The 20,748-nt window shown below is 30.8% G+C and overlaps 3 protein-coding genes across 4 annotated transcripts; 2 read left to right on the plus strand and 1 right to left on the minus strand.

Annotated features, from left to right (window-relative positions):
* Nucleotides 1-10,117: 10,117 nt before the first annotated feature.
* Nucleotides 10,118-15,335, plus strand: LOC134833704 (uncharacterized). Its single transcript, XM_063848122.1, has 6 exons — nucleotides 10,118-10,275; nucleotides 10,336-11,341; nucleotides 11,656-12,319; nucleotides 12,437-13,231; nucleotides 13,287-13,480; nucleotides 14,932-15,335. Exons 1-6 carry the CDS (start codon nucleotides 10,250-10,252, stop codon nucleotides 15,052-15,054), a joined length of 2,808 nt encoding a protein of 935 aa, XP_063704192.1. The 5' UTR covers nucleotides 10,118-10,249; the 3' UTR covers nucleotides 15,055-15,335.
* On the minus strand, nucleotides 15,330-16,567 carry LOC134833705 (non-structural maintenance of chromosomes element 4 homolog A). The gene is made up of 2 exons (XM_063848124.1): nucleotides 16,372-16,567; nucleotides 15,330-16,310 (listed from the first exon to the last, which is right to left on the minus strand). Exons 1-2 carry the CDS (start codon nucleotides 16,493-16,495, stop codon nucleotides 15,448-15,450), a joined length of 987 nt encoding a protein of 328 aa, XP_063704194.1. The 5' UTR covers nucleotides 16,496-16,567; the 3' UTR covers nucleotides 15,330-15,447.
* Nucleotides 16,568-17,013: 446 nt separating this feature from the next.
* Nucleotides 17,014-20,608, plus strand: LOC134834947 (vesicle-associated membrane protein-associated protein B). Of its 2 annotated transcripts, none has more exons than XM_063849779.1 (5): nucleotides 17,014-17,189; nucleotides 17,813-17,965; nucleotides 18,324-18,542; nucleotides 18,730-18,929; nucleotides 18,994-20,608. In XM_063849779.1, exons 1-5 carry the CDS (start codon nucleotides 17,132-17,134, stop codon nucleotides 19,177-19,179), a joined length of 816 nt encoding a protein of 271 aa, XP_063705849.1. In that variant the 5' UTR covers nucleotides 17,014-17,131; the 3' UTR covers nucleotides 19,180-20,608. The 2 variants fall into 2 exon arrangements, with proteins under 2 accessions (XP_063705849.1, XP_063705850.1); XM_063849780.1 differs by having other exon boundaries at nucleotides 18,748-18,929.
* Nucleotides 20,609-20,748: the final 140 nt, after the last annotated feature.

Below are 20,748 nucleotides of genomic sequence, written 5' to 3' on the forward strand. Positions count from 1 at the left end.
ATTTTTACATGCAACAATGTCGCATATAGAATATGTAAAAATACGTAATTTTGTTTTTGGGCTCCCGTAAATTTATTTTTGCGTAAAAGGTATTAAGACCTATTGTAATTTGTAGCTCTGAATCATATCTTTCAAACGAATGTAAATTTGACTGTCTACGTTAAGTACAAAGCTAAAATTATCAAATTTTATGATATTGCAATTTTTACATGCAACAATGTCGCATATAGAATATGTCAAAATACGTAATTTTGTTTTTGGGCTCCCGTAAATTTATTTTTGCGTAAAAGGTATAAAGGTAGTAATTACCTATTGTAATTTGTAGCTCTGAATCATATCTTTCAAACGAATGTAAATTTGACTGTCTACGTTAAGTACAAAGCTAAAATTATCAAATTTTATGATATTGCAATTTTTACATGCAACAATGTCGCATATAGAATATGTCAAAATACGTAATTTTGTTTTTGGGCTCCCGTAAATTAATTTTTGCGTAAAAGGTATTAAGACCTATTGTAATTTGTAGCTCTGAATCATATCTTTCAAACGAATGTAAATTTGACTGTCTACGTTAAGTACAAAGCTAAAATTATCAAATTTTATGATATTGCAATTTTTACATGCAACAATGTCGCATATAGAATATGTCAAAATACGTAATTTTGTTTTTGGGCTCCCGTAAATTAATTTTTGCGTAAAAGGTATTAAGACCTATTGTAATTTGTAGCTCTGAATCATATCTTTCAAACGAATGTAAATTTGACTGTCTACGTTAAGTACAAAGCTAAAATTATCAAATTTTATGATATTGCAATTTTTACATGCAACAATGTCGCATATAGAATATGTCAAAATACGTAATTTTGTTTTTGGGCTCCCGTAAATTAATTTTTGCGTAAAAGGTATTAAGACCTATTGTAATTTGTAGCTCTGAATCATATCTTTCAAACGAATGTAAATTTGACTGTCTACGTTAAGTACAAAGCTAAAATTATCAAATTTTATGATATTGCAATTTTTACATGCAACAATGTCGCACATAGAATTTGTCAAAATACGTAATTTTGTTTTTGGGCTCACATAAATTAATTTTTGCGTAAAAGGTATTACGACCTATTGTAATTTGTAGCTCTGAATCATATCTTTCAAACGAATGTAAATTTGACTGTCTACGTTAAGTACAAAGCTAAAATTATCAAATTTTATGATATTGCAATTTTTACATGCAACAATGTCGCATATAGAATATGTCAAAATACGTAATTTTGTTTTTGGGCTCCCGTAAATTTATTTTTGCGTAAAAGGTATTAAGACCTATTGTAATTTGTAGCTCTGAATCATATCTTTCAAACGAATGTAAATTTGACTGTCTACGTTAAGTACAAAGCTAAAATTATCAAATTTTATGATATTGCAATTTTTACATGCAACAATGTCGCATATAGAATATGTCAAAATACGTAATTTTGTTTTTGGGCTCCCGTAAATTAATTTTTGCGTAAAAGGTATTAAGACCTATTGTAATTTGTAGCTCTGAATCTTATCTTTCAAACGAATGTAAATTTGACTGTCTACGTTAAGTACAAAGCTAAAATTATCAAATTTTATGATATTGCAATTTTTACATGCAACAATGTCGCATATAGAATATGTCAAAATACGTAATTTTGTTTTTGGGCTCCCGTAAATTTATTTTTGCGTAAAAGGTATTAAGACCTATTGTAATTTGTAGCTCTGAATCATATCTTTCAAACGAATGTAAATTTGACTGTCTACGTTAAGTACAAAGCTAAAATTATCAAATTTTATGATATTGCAATTTTTACATGCAACAATGTCGCATATAGAATATGTCAAAATACGTAATTTTGTTTTTGGGCTCCCGTAAATTAATTTTTGCGTAAAAGGTATTAAGACCTATTGTAATTTGTAGCTCTGAATCATATCTTTCAAACGAATGTAAATTTGACTGTCTACGTTAAGTACAAAGCTAAAATTATCAAATTTTATGATATTGCAATTTTTACATGCAACAATGTCGCATATAGAATATGTCAAAATACGTAATTTTGTTTTTGGGCTCCCGTAAATTAATTTTTGCGTAAAAGGTATTAAGACCTATTGTAATTTGTAGCTCTGAATCATATCTTTCAAACGAATGTAAATTTGACTGTCTACGTTAAGTACAAAGCTAAAATTATCAAATTTTATGATATTGCAATTTTTACATGCAACAATGTCGCATATAGAATATGTCAAAATACGTAATTTTGTTTTTGGGCTCCCGTAAATTAATTTTTGCGTAAAAGGTATTAAGACCTATTGTAATTTGTAGCTCTGAATCATATCTTTCAAACGAATGTAAATTTGACTGTCTACGTTAAGTACAAAGCTAAAATTATCAAATTTTATGATATTGCAATTTTTACATGCAACAATGTCGCATATAGAATATGTCAAAATACGTAATTTTGTTTTTGGGCTCCCGTAAATTTATTTTTGCGTAAAAGGTATTAAGACCTATTGTAATTTGTAGCTCTGAATCATATCTTTCAAACGAATGTAAATTTGACTGTCTACGTTAAGTACAAAGCTAAAATTATCAAATTTTATGATATTGCAATTTTTACATGCAACAATGTCGCATATAGAATATGTCAAAATACGTAATTTTGTTTTTGGGCTCCCGTAAATTAATTTTTGCGTAAAAGGTATTAAGACCTATTGTAATTTGTAGCTCTGAATCATATCTTTCAAACGAATGTAAATTTGACTGTCTACGTTAAGTACAAAGCTAAAATTATCAAATTTTATGATATTGCAATTTTTACATGCAACAATGTCGCATATAGAATATGTCAAAATACGTAATTTTGTTTTTGGGCTCCCGTAAATTAATTTTTGCGTAAAAGGTATTAAGACCTATTGTAATTTGTAGCTCTGAATCATATCTTTCAAACGAATGTAAATTTGACTGTCTACGTTAAGTACAAAGCTAAAATTATCAAATTTTATGATATTGCAATTTTTACATGCAACAATGTCGCATATAGAATATGTCAAAATACGTAATTTTGTTTTTGGGCTCCCGTAAATTAATTTTTGCGTAAAAGGTATTAAGACCTATTGTAATTTGTAGCTCTGAATCATATCTTTCAAACGAATGTAAATTTGACTGTCTACGTTAAGTACAAAGCTAAAATTATCAAATTTTATGATATTGCAATTTTTACATGCAACAATGTCGCATATAGAATATGTCAAAATACGTAATTTTGTTTTTGGGCTCCCGTAAATTAATTTTTGCGTAAAAGGTATTAAGACCTATTGTAATTTGTAGCTCTGAATCATATCTTTCAAACGAATGTAAATTTGACTGTCTACGTTAAGTACAAAGCTAAAATTATCAAATTTTATGATATTGCAATTTTTACATGCAACAATGTCGCATATAGAATATGTCAAAATACGTAATTTTGTTTTTGGGCTCCCGTAAATTAATTTTTGCGTAAAAGGTATTAAGACCTATTATTAAGACCTAATTTGTAGCTCTGAATCATATCTTTCAAACGAATGTAAATTTGACTGTCTACGTTAAGTACAAAGCTAAAATTATCAAATTTTATGATATTGCAATTTTTACATGCAACAATGTCGCATATAGAATATGTCAAAATACGTAATTTTGTTTTTGGGCTCCCGTAAATTAATTTTTGCGTAAAAGGTATTAAGACCTATTGTAATTTGTAGCTCTGAATCATATCTTTCAAACGAATGTAAATTTGACTGTCTACGTTAAGTACAAAGCTAAAATTATCAAATTTTATGATATTGCAATTTTTACATGCAACAATGTCGCATATAGAATATGTCAAAATACGTAATTTTGTTTTTGGGCTCCCGTAAATTTATTTTTGCGTAAAAGGTATTAAGACCTATTGTAATTTGTAGCTCTGAATCATATCTTTCAAACGAATGTAAATTTGACTGTCTACGTTAAGTACAAAGCTAAAATTATCAAATTTTATGATATTGCAATTTTTACATGCAACAATGTCAAAAATACGTAATTTTGTTTTTGGGCTGCATATAGAATATTATCAAATTTTATGTCAAAATACGTAATTTTGTTTTTGGGCTCCCGTAAATTAATTTTTGCGTAAAAGGTATTAAGACCTATTGTAATTTGTAGCTCTGAATCATATCTTTCAAACGAATGTAAATTTGACTGTCTACGTTAAGTACAAAGCTAAAATTATCAAATTTTATGATATTGCAATTTTTACATGCAACAATGTCGCATATAGAATATGTCAAAATACGTAATTTTGTTTTTGGGCTCCCATAAATTAATTTTTGCGTAAAAGGTATTAAGACCTATTGTAATTTGTAGCTCTGAATCATATCTTTCAAACGAATGTAAATTTGACTGTCTACGTTAAGTACAAAGCTAAAATTATCAAATTTTATGATATTGCAATTTTTACATGCAACAATGTCGCATATAGAATATGTCAAAATACGTAATTTTGTTTTTGGGCTCCCGTAAATTAATTTTTGCGTAAAAGGTATTAAGACCTATTGTAATTTGTAGCTCTGAATCATATCTTTCAAACGAATGTAAATTTGACTGTCTACGTTAAGTACAAAGCTAAAATTATCAAATTTTATGATATTGCAATTTTTACATGCAACAATGTCGCATATAGAATATGTCAAAATACGTAATTTTGTTTTTGGGCTCCCGTAAATTTAAAAGATTTTTGCGTAAAAGGTATTAAGACCTATTGTAATTTGTAGCTCTGAATCATATCTTTCAAACGAATGTAAATTTGACTGTCTACGTTAAGTACAAAGCTAAAATTATCAAATTTTATGATATTGCAATTTTTACATGCAACAATGTCGCATATAGAATATGTCAAAATACGTAATTTTGTTTTTGGGCTCCCGTAAATTAATTTTTGCGTAAAAGGTATTAAGACCTATTGTAATTTGTAGCTCTGAATCATATCTTTCAAACGAATGTAAATTTGACTGTCTACGTTAAGTACAAAGCTAAAATTATCAAATTTTATGATATTGCAATTTTTACATGCAACAATGTCGCATATAGAATATGTCAAAATACGTAATTTTGTTTTTGGGCTCCCGTAAATTAATTTTTGCGTAAAAGGTATTAAGACCTATTGTAATTTGTAGCTCTGAATCATATCTTTCAAACGAATGTAAATTTGACTGTCTACGTTAAGTACAAAGCTAAAATTATCAAATTTTATGATATTGCAATTTTTACATGCAACAATGTCGCATATAGAATATGTCAAAATACGTAATTTTGTTTTTGGGCTCCCGTAAATTTATTTTTGCGTAAAAGGTATTAAGACCTATTGTAATTTGTAGCTCTGAATCATATCTTTCAAACGAATGTAAATTTGACTGTCTACGTTAAGTACAAAGCTAAAATTATCAAATTTTATGATATTGCAATTTTTACATGCAACAATGTCGCATATAGAATATGTCAAAATACGTAATTTTGTTTTTGGGCTCCCTTAAATTTATTTTTGCGTAAAAGGTATTAAGACCTATTGTAATTTGTAGCTCTGAATCATATCTTTCAAACGAATGTAAATTTGACTGTCTACGTTAAGTACAAAGCTAAAATTATCAAATTTTATGATATTGCAATTTTTACATGCAACAATGTCGCATATAGAATATGTCAAAATACGTAATTTTGTTTTTGGGCTCCCGTAAATTAATTTTTGCGTAAAAGGTATTAAGACCTATTGTAATTTGTAGCTCTGAATCATATCTTTCAAACGAATGTAAATTTGACTGTCTACGTTAAGTACAAAGCTAAAATTATCAAATTTTATGATATTGCAATTTTTACATGCAACAATGTCGCATATAGAATATGTCAAAATACGTAATTTTGTTTTTGGGCTCCCATAAATTAATTTTTGCGTAAAAGATATTAAGACCTATTGTAATTTGTAGCTCTGAATCATATCTTTCAAACGAATGTAAATTTGACTGTCTACGTTAAGTACAAAGCTAAAATTATCAAATTTTATGATATTGCAATTTTTACATGCAACAATGTCGCATATAGAATATGTCAAAATACGTAATTTTGTTTTTGGGCTCCCATAAATTAATTTTTGCGTAAAAGATATTAAGACCTATTGTAATTTGTAGCTCTGAATCATATCTTTCAAACGAATGTAAATTTGACTGTCTACGTTAAGTACAAAGCTAAAATTATCAAATTTTATGATATTGCAATTTTTACATGCAACAATGTCGCATATAGAATATGTCAAAATACGTAATTTTGTTTTTGGGCTCCCGTAAATTAATTTTTGCGTAAAAGGTATTAAGACCTATTGTAATTTGTAGCTCTGAATCATATCTTTCAAACGAATGTAAATTTGACTGTCTACGTTAAGTACAAAGCTAAAATTATCAAATTTTATGATATTGCAATTTTTACATGCAACAATGTCGCATATAGAATATGTCAAAATACGTAATTTTGTTTTTGGGCTCCCGTAAATTTATTTTTGCGTAAAAGGTATTAAGACCTATTGTAATTTGTAGCTCTGAATCATATCTTTCAAACGAATGTAAATTTGACTGTCTACGTTAAGTACAAAGCTAAAATTATCAAATTTTATGATATTGCAATTTTTACATGCAACAATGTCGCATATAGAATATGTCAAAATACGTAATTTTGTTTTTGGGCTCCCGTAAATTTATTTTTGCGTAAAAGGTATTAAGACCTATTGTAATTTGTAGCTCTGAATCATATCTTTCAAACGAATGTAAATTTGACTGTCTACGTTAAGTACAAAGCTAAAATTATCAAATTTTATGATATTGCAATTTTTACATGCAACAATGTCGCATATAGAATATGTCAAAATACGTAATTTTGTTTTTGGGCTCCCGTAAATTTATTTTTGCGTAAAAGGTATTAAGACCTATTGTAATTTGTAGCTCTGAATCATATCTTTCAAACGAATGTAAATTTGACTGTCTACGTTAAGTACAAAGCTAAAATTATCAAATTTTATGATATTGCAATTTTTACATGCAACAATGTCGCATATAGAATATGTCAAAATACGTAATTTTGTTTTTGGGCTCCCGTAAATTTATTTTTGCGTAAAAGGTATTAAGACCTATTGTAATTTGTAGCTCTGAATCATATCTTTCAAACGAATGTAAATTTGACTGTCTACGTTAAGTACAAAGCTAAAATTATCAAATTTTATGATATTGCAATTTTTACATGCAACAATGTCGCATATAGAATATGTCAAAATACGTAATTTTGTTTTTGGGCTCCCGTAAATTTATTTTTGCGTAAAAGGTATTAAGACCTATTGTAATTTGTAGCTCTGAATCATATCTTTCAAACGAATGTAAATTTGACTGTCTACGTTAAGTACAAAGCTAAAATTATCAAATTTTATGATATTGCAATTTTTACATGCAACAATGTCGCATATAGAATATGTCAAAATACGTATGTCAAAATACGTAATTTTGTTTTTGGGCTCCCGTAAATTTATTTTTGCGTAAAAGGTATTAAGACCTATTGTAATTTGTAGCTCTGAATCATATCTTTCAAACGAATGTAAATTTGACTGTCTACGTTAAGTACAAAGCTAAAATTATCAAATTTTATGATATTGCAATTTTTACATGCAACAATGTCGCATATAGAATATGTCAAAATACGTAATTTTGTTTTTGGGCTCCCGTAAATTTATTTTTGCGTAAAAGGTATTAAGACCTATTGTAATTTGTAGCTCTGAATCATATCTTTCAAACGAATGTAAATTTGACTGTCTACGTTAAGTACAAAGCTAAAATTATCAAATTTTATGATATTGCAATTTTTACATGCAACAATGTCGCATATAGAATATGTCAAAATACGTAATTTTGTTTTTGGGCTCCCATAAATTAATTTTTGCGTAAAAGATATTAAGACCTATTGTAATTTGTAGCTCTGAATCATATCTTTCAAACGAATGTAAATTTGACTGTCTACGTTAAGTACAAAGCTAAAATTATCAAATTTTATGATATTGCAATTTTTACATGCAACAATGTCGCATATAGAATATGTCAAAATACGTAATTTTGTTTTTGGGCTCCCGTAAATTAATTTTTGCGTAAAAGGTATTAAGACCTATTGTAATTTGTAGCTCTGAATCATATCTTTCAAACGAATGTAAATTTGACTGTCTACGTTAAGTACAAAGCTAAAATTATCAAATTTTATGATATTGCAATTTTTACATGCAACAATGTCGCATATAGAATATGTCAAAATACGTAATTTTGTTTTTGGGCTCCCGTAAATTTATTTTTGCGTAAAAGGTATTAAGACCTATTGTAATTTGTAGCTCTGAATCATATCTTTCAAACGAATGTAAATTTGACTGTCTACGTTAAGTACAAAGCTAAAATTATCAAATTTTATGATATTGCAATTTTTACATGCAACAATGTCGCATATAGAATATGTCAAAATACGTAATTTTGTTTTTGGGCTCCCGTAAATTTATTTTTGCGTAAAAGGTATTAAGACCTATTGTAATTTGTAGCTCTGAATCATATCTTTCAAACGAATGTAAATTTGACTGTCTACGTTAAGTACAAAGCTAAAATTATCAAATTTTATGATATTGCAATTTTTACATGCAACAATGTCGCATATAGAATATGTCAAAATACGTAATTTTGTTTTTGGGCTCCCGTAAATTAATTTTTGCGTAAAAGGTATTAAGACCTATTGTAATTTGTAGCTCTGAATCATATCTTTCAAACGAATGTAAATTTGACTGTCTACGATAAGTACAAAGCTAAAATTATCAAATTTTATGATATTGCAATTTTTACATGCAACAATGTCGCATATAGAATATGTCAAAATACGTAATTTTGTTTTTGGGCTCCCGTAAATTAATTTTTGCGTAAAAGGTATTAAGACCTATTGTAATTTGTAGCTCTGAATCATATCTTTCAAACGAATGTAAATTTGACTGTCTACGTTAAGTACAAAGCTAAAATTATCAAATTTTATGATATTGCAATTTTTACATGCAACAATGTCGCATATAGAATATGTCAAAATACGTAATTTTGTTTTTGGGCTCCCGTAAATTAATTTTTGCGTAAAAGGTATTAAGACCTATTGTAATTTGTAGCTCTGAATCATATCTTTCAAACGAATGTAAATTTGACTGTCTACGTTAAGTACAAAGCTAAAATTATCAAATTTTATGATATTGCAATTTTTACATGCAACAATGTCGCATATAGAATATGTCAAAATACGTAATTTTGTTTTTGGGCTCCCGTAAATTAATTTTTGCGTAAAAGATATTAAGACCTATGGTAATTTGTAGCTCTGAATCATATCTTTCAAACGAATGTAAATTTGACTGTCTACGTTAAGTACAAAGCTAAAATTATCAAATTTTATGATATTGCAATTTTTACATGCAACAATGTCGCATATAGAATATGTCAAAATACGTAATTTTGTTTTTGGGCTCCCATAAATTAATTTTTGCGTAAAAGATATTAAGACCTATTGTAATTTGTAGCTCTGAATCATATCTTTCAAACGAATGTAAATTTGACTGTCTACGTTAAGTACAAAGCTAAAATTATCAAATTTTATGATATTGCAATTTTTACAAAAGGTGTAAACAATATCGTAAATTTGACTGTCTACGTTAAGTACAAAGCTAAAATTATCAAATTTTTGGATAGGTATAAATTACGTAAAAAAATGCGTAAGAATACGTAATTTTGTTTTTGGGCTCCCGTAAATTTATTTTTGCGTAAAAGGTATTAAGACCTATTGTAATTTGTAGCTCTGAATCATAACCATTGTTATACGTCATATTCAAAAATGAAAGTAAAATAAAATTAGAAAAAATAATTAAAAAAAAATAAAAATGAAATTAAAAAAGCCTATTAACGGAAAATGTGTTTAAAATCAAATGAGATGAATGAAAGTGATAAGCATAATCGATCTCGACGAAAAAAAAAAACGGCGACGCTTCTCGATCTCGACGATCTTTTTAACCAAATTTCGGAAGTGATTTGACCAACAAAACATTTTCTCCCAATTTTAAACCCATAAAATAATCTTTTTGGACTTTAAACTATCGATAGATTGTATTTTTTAGTGCCATAGATTCCATTAACTATGAAGGAACGTCGCCATAACAATCAGTAAGTCGAATTATGCATGATTTTTGTATTTGGAGTCACATTTGGTCTTGAATTTTACAGATTTTCTTCTTTGGATGATGGCGAAACTGTGAGACCTTTTGCTTCTGGATCTCGACAAGCACCAGATCCATTCGATTTTTACCTTGACGAGAATGGATTTTACAGAAAACACACTGCTCGCGATAGTTCGTGCTTGTTTCGCGTAATTTCCGAGCAGGTATACGGAATTCAGAACTATCATGAGCGCGTAAGAGCTGAGCTCGTTGACTACATGCGAAAGAATCCGCGACTATTTGAACGTTATATCAAGGAACTCGGACAAGACTTTGACAACTATCTCATGGATATGTCGAAACCAAAGGGACATGGAGGGCGACAAGAGCTACGTGCGGCAGGTTTGCTCTACAAAGCAAATGTAATCGTTTTTGAGCCTTATATGCGTGGAAAATATCTTGTAAAGCACCGCAAGAACTTTACGCGAATGATTCGCGTATTTTTTACGGCTCCGTGTCACTACGATTCGGTTTACACGAAAAACTACATAGAAAAAGCGGCGTTTTGTCAGGCTGTCGTCTACGAAATCCTGTACGAGCGAGTATTTAAGCTGCCCGATGTGAAATATGCCATTGAACGAATGCTATATGATCAAGAAGGAAAAACTGTGGAAGATGACGAGCATAAGGCAACGACGCAAGACGGCAGAGAGTTTATTTTCGACAAAGCTGACAACACAAATTGCGTGCTCGGCGATTACAAATTGTGTCATTTTCACAATGAAGCAGGCTTCAGTGCGGAGATCGAGAAAGTCAAGGCAAAAGAAGAAGAAAGAAGCTTGGCAATGAAGGAGGAAATGATGCCAAGAATCTTTCCAACAGACTATTTCCTCTACGAATCAAAAATATCCTGCGTGCGACAACTCTTGAATGCGTCCATTGCTCCCTTCCCATACAAAGTTGCAAAGGCTTTGGATACCAGCATTTACCGCAACATCGAATTTGACTCATGGGCAGATTGGAGACGCGAAGTAAAGGTCAAAAATTGGTATTATCGCGGAAGTCAATTAATGGTGAGTGTTTAATTTTTTATTAAATAAAAATTAAACAAAAAAAAGATAAAAAAAAATCGATGATCGAAAATGCCTCAACGAACACACGTGTATGACGTACAGCGTGTAGATGATCACCATTTTGCTAATTCGAAGAAATCCATTGAACGCTTCTAATTTCCAAGACTAATTTTTGCATATTTTCGCGATAAAATACTGTTTAAAACTTCTCTAAATCCCGATAAATTTGTGTCTCGAGTAAGCATCGATCGAAATACGCGAGTTTTTCTCGATAATTTTTGTTATTTCTGTGCTTTAAACGACCATTTTTGTAGGTTGGCTGCAAATGCTTCCTTCGACGATTTGATGCAAATGGTGAATTTTACAACATTTGCGTAATTAAGGACATTTCCAAGGACAAACGAGACTGTTTGGTCTTTATCGAAGACACGGGCGAATCGAAATTTGTGCCGTACGCCAGTTTGAAACCTCTTTATACAAAATTCGAAGAATCATACCACAACGTGCACAATCTTTCCGCATCACGTCAGTATTTCGCAACGTCAACGACGACGAAAAGTCACACGCATCAACTGAGCATCAAGTCGTACAAGCATCAGGAGACGACGTTCAAGTGCGATATCGAAATTGACCAAATTGGCAACAACTTTCAACCATACGTGCCAGAAATTATCGCAATGCCGATGATTCCGAAGAATAGTATCTCGTCTGCAAACGACAAACCATATGTCGTTTTGTCGGGGCTGCCTAAGAAGGAGAAATCCACGGAAACGAACATCACATTTTTGCAGGAAACCGACAGCCTGAACGATGTCAACGATCTGCAAAAGATCTTGCAAAACAACAACAATCACAATTTCGTAACCCCCATGCGGAAAGATGATTCACCAAAACAACCTGAAAACTTGACTTTGGCAGAAACCAAAATCAACTATAACGCAACGAAAAGTGAGAAAATTGATGGTTCCGATTTGCCAAGTGAGTATTTGAGATTGTAATTCATTTTTTTTTTAATTTTTATCGGCGAGGAAGTCGAGTTTAACTTTTTCTTAAAGTTTAAGTTTTTATTGCTTAAATTTTTTTAATTTTTTTAAGCTGACATCGCCACACTTCGTTTCTTTTACAACACCGGCATCGAATCGTTCAAAAGCTCCAAAGCAGTTGGGCACATTGCATTACAATTTTCGAACCTTACTACCGAGACAACAAGCAATAGACCCTCGCCAATTACTCCGCTGTGTGTTTCTGAAATGACCAAAACTTTCGAGAAACACTTGAAAACTGATGATAATAACAATACTCCCGCCAATGTTGCGACGCCTCTCACAGCTAATAACTCGAGCTCCTATCAAGGCAACAACAATGAGTATCACAATCGTCGCAATATTAAACGTCGTTCATTCCATAACAATTCAAATCGCGGATATCACGCCAACAACAATGGCGGAAACAACAACGCTTATCACGGAAATGGAGGAAACAATTATCGCAACAATCTCAGTTATCATAACAGTCAACGTCATGGCGCTAACAACAACTACCATCACTCGGATTATCGTCATCAGGATTCCTTTAAAGGCGCAACTACACCGACTTCCGTTATTAGTCAACATTCGTCGATCATCAATCCAGATCCGGGCCTTGTAACGGACAATAGTCAGAACAACGGATCAACTTCGGAGTATGTAAATACGCAACAAAATTCGGTAATTGAATACTCGAACAATGCTGTAAACGTTGGAAATGCTGTTTCACAGCAGCAACAACAACAGCAAAATCCACAGCAGATGCAAACGCCTCAATATCCGCAGTACGTAGCAAATGTTTATCAACCCCAAGAGTATGATCAGAATAATTGGTATTCAACAAACGTTCAAACTCCATACTATTGTAAGTAGATTTAAAGCTGAATTTTTCCATGAATCACAATTTTATCAAATTTTAGATCCGCCGCAAGCGAACACTGTTCCTCCAACTCCGCATTTGATGATTCCCGCTCCTGCAGATATGAATTACTCGTACATGTACAATCCGAATTCGGCCCCCGTTGAGAGTGTAACAACGCCCATGGTTGAATCTGTTTATCCTTCATACGTTCATCCATATTATTTGGGTGCTCCTGTTCAAGCACCTCCGATGGTAAGGCTTTCATTTTGTATTATTTAAAATTAAGCTTGACAAAAATATGTGCATGTCAAATCAACTATGTCAACTAATTTTTTTTAAAGTTTCTATTTTTTGGCAGTTTTGAGTTAAAAATTATTAAAAATGATAAATTAGGGCCCCTCTAATAAATTTTTATCCATTTGGAGTAAGATTTGACAAAAATTGCTTTGACACAGTTTTTGACACAGTTTTTTTGCTCATGATTTAGTTTTTAAAACAAAACTGTGTCAAAGAAAACAAATTTTTTCAGTTTTAACTTTTTGGCAGTTTTGAGTTATAAAATGCTTAAAAATGATAAATTAGAGCCCTCTGATAAATTTTTATCCATTTGGAGTAAGATTTGACAAAAATTGCTTTGACACAGTTTTTGACACAGTTTTTTTGCTCATGATTTAGTTTTTAAAACAAAACTGTGTCAAAGAAAACAAATTTTTTCAGTTTCAACTTTTTGACAGTTTTGAGTTATAAAATGATTAAAAATGATAAATTAGAGCCCCTCTGATACATTTTTATGAATTTGGAGCAAGAATTGACAAAATTGCTTTGACACAGTTTTTGACACAGTTTTTGATTTAGTTTTGCTCTTGATTTAGTTTTCAAAACAAAACTATGTCAAAGAAAAAATTTTTTTTCAGTTTCAATTTTTTTGAAGTTTTTAATTATAAAATGATTAAAAATGATAAATTAGAGCCCCTCTGATAAATTTTTATCCATTTGGAGCAAGAATTGACAAAATTGCTTTGACACAGTTTTTGATTTAGTTTTCAAAACAAAACTATGTAAAAGAAAAAAAAATTTTTTAGTTTCAACTTTTTGGCAGTTTTGAGTTATAAAATGCTTCAAAATGATAAATTAGAGCCCTATGATAAATTTTTATCCATTTGGAGTAAGATTTGACAAAAATTGCTTTGACACAGTTTTTGACACAGTTTTTTTGCTCATGATTTAGTTTTTAAAACAAAACTGTGTCAAAGAAAACAAATTTTTTCAGTTTCAACTTTTTGGCAGTTTTGAGTTATAAAATGATTAAAAATGATAAATTAGAGCCCCTCTGATAAATTTTTATGCATTTGGAGCAAGAATTGACAAAATTGCTTTGACACAGTTTTTGATTTAGTTTTGCTCTTGTTTTAGTTTTTAAAACAAAACTATGTCAAAGAAAAAAAATTTTTTCAGTTTTAATTCTTTTGCAGTTTTTAGTTATAAAATTATTAAAAATGATAATTTAGAGTCCCTCTGATAAATTTTTATCCATTTGGAGCAAGAATTGACAAAAATTGCTTTGACACAGTTTTTGATTTAGTTTTGTTCTTGATTTAGTTTTCAAAACAAAACTATGTCAAAGGAAATTTTTCATATTTTTGTCAGGCTTATTTTTTAAACCTTTGCCTAAACTAATTTTTGTTTTTGCTGTTGTATTTCAGAGCTACTTCACATATTATCCGCCGACTCCAATGGGATACAGCAGTGGACCTGCTCCTGCAACGTCGCCTCAAGTTGCTACTCCATTGGCTCCTATTATGTCGAACATGAGCAACATTCAATAAGAGAATTTGCGATCCTTAAATTGGGTACTCAGTTTTACCCACAAACTCATCGATGCTAATTTAATTGATAGTATCAATTTGATACCTGAAGTACTATTTGCTGAAGTTAATTTTAATTTCTCTCCATTTTAACAATCAAACCTTTCAATATGTACTGACTCGCTTCGTGAAATTGTTTTCTTAAAATTCGTATTTATTGAAAGATTTGATCTCATTGATAAGGGAATACATACCTACACACTTAAATTTCATTAAAATTAATAAAATTACTTATTACATTCATGTTTATTAAAAATCTGATTTATTTTTAACAAATCCAATCTTCATTCATTCAAAATTCGCGCAGTACGATAACTTAAGCTCTAAATAGTTCACAGTCTTCATATTAAGGGATTATGTTTGTTGCGTAGCTTGAGTCGAAGTGATAAGCTCCGAACGATCCAACTTTAGAATTGGTTCATTTTCGCCGTAATGTTCTTTTGCCTTGAGCCATTTGCCGTAATTTAGACCTACAATGGCTTGTTTCGTCGATTTTTCGTGTTCCTTAAGCTGTTTTTGCGTCTTTGTTGGTACATAAACGATCGGATCGTCATTTTCGTCGCATGCAAGACCTACATGACCATCGCGCACGAGAAAAGCAACATGAAATGCATTATCAACAGTATGCATAAAATCATCACGATCCAAAATCAACTCGTAATAGGGAAACGGCACATTTCCTCGTCGCAAATATTCACTTTCGATCTGTGTGCGTACTTGTTGAAGCAATTGTGCGCCCTTTTCTTCCTTCTCCAACGTTGTTACCTTTTCGGGGCGTTTCATCTCACCAATTTCAGCTTTTTGACGCATGACACGTTCCTTCTTTGGATGCACCATTGCTTCTGCTTGACCATCAAATGTGCCCAAAAAGGAGACTCCGAATCGCGGGCATTTGATTTTATCAAAAATCATCTCGCCATACTTGTTCCAATTAAGTTTTCCGCCTTCACGAATTTGTGAGCAAATTTTTTCGGCATGTGCAGCTTCCGAGAATTCTCTGTGCCCGAGTCTTGCAGCGATATTTCCGACAATTTCGTGTCCGATTTTCAAAACGGAAGCATCAACGACGTTCTCGCTTGCAGTGAAGATGACTTCTGTATTGTCTTTTGAAGCAACCAAGGCATCTGAACACTCTTTGGAAAGTTCGTTTGCACGCTCGATGATAGCTCTCACTTCTTTCAAAACTTCGTCGGAATCTTTGTTTTCGATATTTTCATCTGTAAAATGGATAAATAGCATTAGGTAAAGAAATTGGAAAGAAATTAAAAGTCTTCTTACTCAACGTGATTCCTTGTGCCAATAAAGATTGCAATTCTCTTTTGCGATCAACACTTGCATTATGTAAAGTTGCGTTTATCTGTGATAAGCGGCTATTCTTTGGAGTGCGTTGTGACTTCGACATCGTCTTAATTTTCTTCTTGAAAATCTGAAAATTCTACCATGAAACGACAAAAACAAAAATTTCCCGCATTAAACAATTTATCAATTTCATTCGTCTCAATGATACTGTCTTTCTCTGAAAATAATTTAGGGTCAATTATCAGTTGTTCAAAAAGTTGATGAAAAAAATATTAAAAAAATTTAAAATGAATTTACAAATTTAGACTTTTTCTTGAAAAATGATGAGTTAAAAAAAATATAAATTTTATAAAAATCAGTTAAAAAATAATTCAAAATTTTACATTTGGTCAAAATGTATTTTAATCAATATTAAAGTATCAAATAAATTTTCAACCAATAAGTCAAATTTTGTAGATCCTCTTTTTTTGACTAAATCGAACTTTTTCATTTAAATTGTTGAAAAAAATAAAAGTATTCAATAATTGGTTAATGACCCTAACGGGTTTTTATTCGAAAGGCAGTAGATTTTTTTTGTCGAAAGTAAAACCCATGATGGTATATGGAATGGGAGAATACAGTAGTCAAACGCGCATGAACATAAGAAGAAAAATTTACAATCCGCCAGTAATTTCTTGATTTAAATTGATAAATAAACGAGTTTGAGTGTGATTTTAGTCAATACAAACAATCTATAGTCATGGCTAAACCGGAGCAGTTGTTGCAAATCGAGCCAGAAACTGAATTAAAGTTCAGAGGTAATCACGAATAATTAGTTGATGGAAAAAAGATTCGCACACACTTACCTGCTTGCTACTAATGCACAGTCATAGCGACGATTCACTTACTGAAAAAAATGGTTTTGTTGTCGTATCATGGACAACTTGATTCCAGGATGCGTGATTATCGCAAATTCTCTTCAAATCTTCGAATTGAAGTCACGAAAAGAAAACTTTCGCTCCAGAAATGCAATCAAGCGACAAAAGCCGGATAATTTAAAGGCATGAAATGACGTGTAACAAAAAAAAAATGCCTTTAATTCCTTAAAGAATATTCCTCGGAATCAGCAAAGTAACAATTGTGACGTATCTAAATTAAAAAAAAAAAGAAACAACATACGAAAATTAAAAGTTGACTGTGTGTAAATAGAAGCGAGACACGTACGAGAGTTTTTTTGGCAAAAATATTTTCTTCCCCATAGAAATCTCGTAGTAATAAAGTTATTTTTATTATTGCGTTGTCTTCTTATGTTGTATTCTCTTCTAGCAACTTTTCTTTTTTGCATAGAAATTGTTGTTGTTGTACATCATCATGCAAATGTTTATTAATAAACTGATCTGATCGATTACTAATTTTTTTTTTTTTTCAAAACACATTTCAGGTCCATTCAATGTATCCGTAATGTCATATATGCGGTTGACCAACCCAACGGATAAGAAAATTTTGTTCAAGATAAAGACAACAGCACCCAAGAAGTATTGCGTGCGCCCCAATTCGGGCGCTTTGGATCCAAAGCATACAATCGAAGTGGCCAGTGAGTATTTTCATACATTTTTGACAATATGTAAAACGTCTTTCGTGAATGATGTTGCTGTTAAAATCGATTTTTTAGAAAATTATGACTTTTCTCTTTGAATATTTCCATCATCTGTGCCTTTGTAGTAGATAAAAATTCCAATAGAATGAATTCTGATGTAACAGTAACACAATCAAGGTCGATAATTGTATATGGAAAAGATAAAAACACGCAATTGACTTGCATTCCGTTCGATTAGTACTGAAGTCAACATTTATTAATTCTCGATAGAAAAAAAAACTGACTTACATTCAAATTTTCACTTTTGACCTCTTATTTAGTTTTAATCATATGTTTTTGTGTTCTTTCATTGCAGTTGCCTTACAACCGTTCGTATTCGATCCAAATGAGAAGAACAAACACAAGTTCATGGTGCAAAGTTTGGTTGCGCCTGAAGGGGATTTCGATGCGGATCGTTTGTGGAAAGAAGTTACGCCGGAGCAACTCATGGACTCGAAGCTAAAATGCGTGTTCGAAGTACCCGTAGATAATAACACAGTGATTGACTTGTCCTCGTCAAATATTAACCAGACAGGTGAGTGTATTGGATGTACTTTGTGTTCGGTGTCAGCAATTTATGAAATTTTTATTCTCATTTTTGTTGTTAACATTTGTGTGTTTGTTTGTGACGGTACTAACATAAATCCATTTTGTTTTTCTTGTGCTTTGCTTCATTTCTTGCAAAATTCTTTTTTAAACCGAAACGGATTCACGAACAAAAGGCAATCGTTTGCTTCTAGGTGGTAAGACAGAAGCGCCCGTTGTCAAACAGGAGACGGCACAATTGAACGCTACGGAGGACAAAACATTCGCAAAATCGACGTCGGGCGACATTCATGCTGATTACGCGAGAACAGTGGCTGAAATTCAAAAGTTGCGGGAAGAAGAAAGTCAATTACGGATGGAAAATATCGAGTTAAAGGTATAAAAATATCAGTTTTTCATGCAAAAGTTCTTTTTTAATTATAAAATATTTCTCATTTTAGGAGCAAATATTGAAATTGAAGCTTCAATCGAACACAGGAAGTTCCGGAAGTCATCATCAACCTGCGCCCCAAAATCCGTATGCGCCGCAACACATAGCCGCCAATCAACAACTCTCGCCAATGTACATTGCAGCTGCCATTGCAATTGCAATTCTTGGTCTATTGTTGGGCAAATTCGCCCTTTGAACTGTTGACGGTCTTATTAATTCAGATAACGACGAAGGGGATGCCGCAAATAACATTCTACAACAAATCAACAAAAACAACAACTAAACAAACTTCGTTCAAATTCCCATAAGAAAACGAAAGGAAAAGTGCGCGCGTTCACAACCAATTCGGGCAGTTATTTAATTATAATTATAAGTATATATGATACCGTACATAAAAACAACAACAACTCACAAACACACAAACTCATCATGCATACTCTCACTCAAATATTTAAACAGAAAAGTAAAGTAAATGAACGGTTTGGATATAATAGAGAGCCAGAAGAATTTAATAAATAAATAGGAGACACACTTTCACGTAAAATAAAGATATATCGATTAATTTGAGCAAAATATTTAAGAGCAAGGTAAAAACATAACGTAACGTAAAAACGCAAGGACATTAGATTTACGGACAAAATCAAATAAAATATTTTAATAGCTTCTAATATTCAATTATTGTAAAAAAATAGAACTTCATTTGTTTTTTTTTTTTTTGTTTTTTACCACTCATTCATTCATTGTGTTAATTGTATTGTACCATCTTACCACTTTTTACACACATTTCATTGTTGTATTCGTCGCGTGGTCACTTTTTTTTGTAAAATTTTTGCAAAATTATGATGTGTTCTCTTAATAATTTTTCCCAATAATTAAAGTAGAAACGAATATTTTGTAAATTTTTATTTTTATCAATTCTGCAACAATTCTTACAAACATAACAGAAACAAAAAATAATAATAAACAAAAAATTAATAATCTAATTAATTAATATAATAAAAAAATTGTAATCATTAAAAAATGTATGATATCAGCGCTTAGTTCGCTTTGAGAGTCATTTCTGTTTTTCGCTTGGTTTTTATAAAAAAAAAAATAAATCTTAAAGAAATAGCCACGGTATAGCAGATTGGTATTAGGTGAATTAAAAAGTTAAATTTATAATTAATTATTTTCCTCTCTTTGCATTTTAATCATAGTTAAAAAAAAAATGGAGATTAAAGAACAGTGGATTTTCACACAGACAAAATTTAAGATCGTCTTAAAAGTTATCAATTGGTTTTTTTTATTAAAATAATATTGATTATTATTATTACATACTTTGAGAAGAAAAATTGTTCTCTATGGTTATATTTGCTCTAATGTTAAACTATATTATTAAATTATATAATTAAATTTACTATCACTGTAAGAGTATTTACTACATACCTATCAAAATATTGTAAAATTAGTTCTTGAAAAGAATAATGAGAAACGGATCTCTTTTATATCAAAGAGGAGATCGGGCTCATTTGAAACGCATTTCTAATTAATTATTTTTATTTTCATGTTTTTGTTTGTTCGTTCGTTTGAAAAATCAAATCCACATTCAAGGAAAAATGATGGTAACAGGCAGAAAAATAAATGTTACAAATTATAAAAAAAATAATAAAAATTTTGTTTTAATTTTTAAAAACATAGATTTTAAGATTTTCTAAAGTTCGATTCAACAATCAAGAAAAAAATATTTTGTTGATAATACTGATATACAGTAAAACCTCCTTCACAA

Source organism: Culicoides brevitarsis, chromosome 3 (assembly GCF_036172545.1).
Source record: "Culicoides brevitarsis isolate CSIRO-B50_1 chromosome 3, AGI_CSIRO_Cbre_v1, whole genome shotgun sequence".
In the NCBI taxonomy this organism is placed as follows: Eukaryota; Metazoa; Arthropoda; class Insecta; order Diptera; family Ceratopogonidae; genus Culicoides; species Culicoides brevitarsis.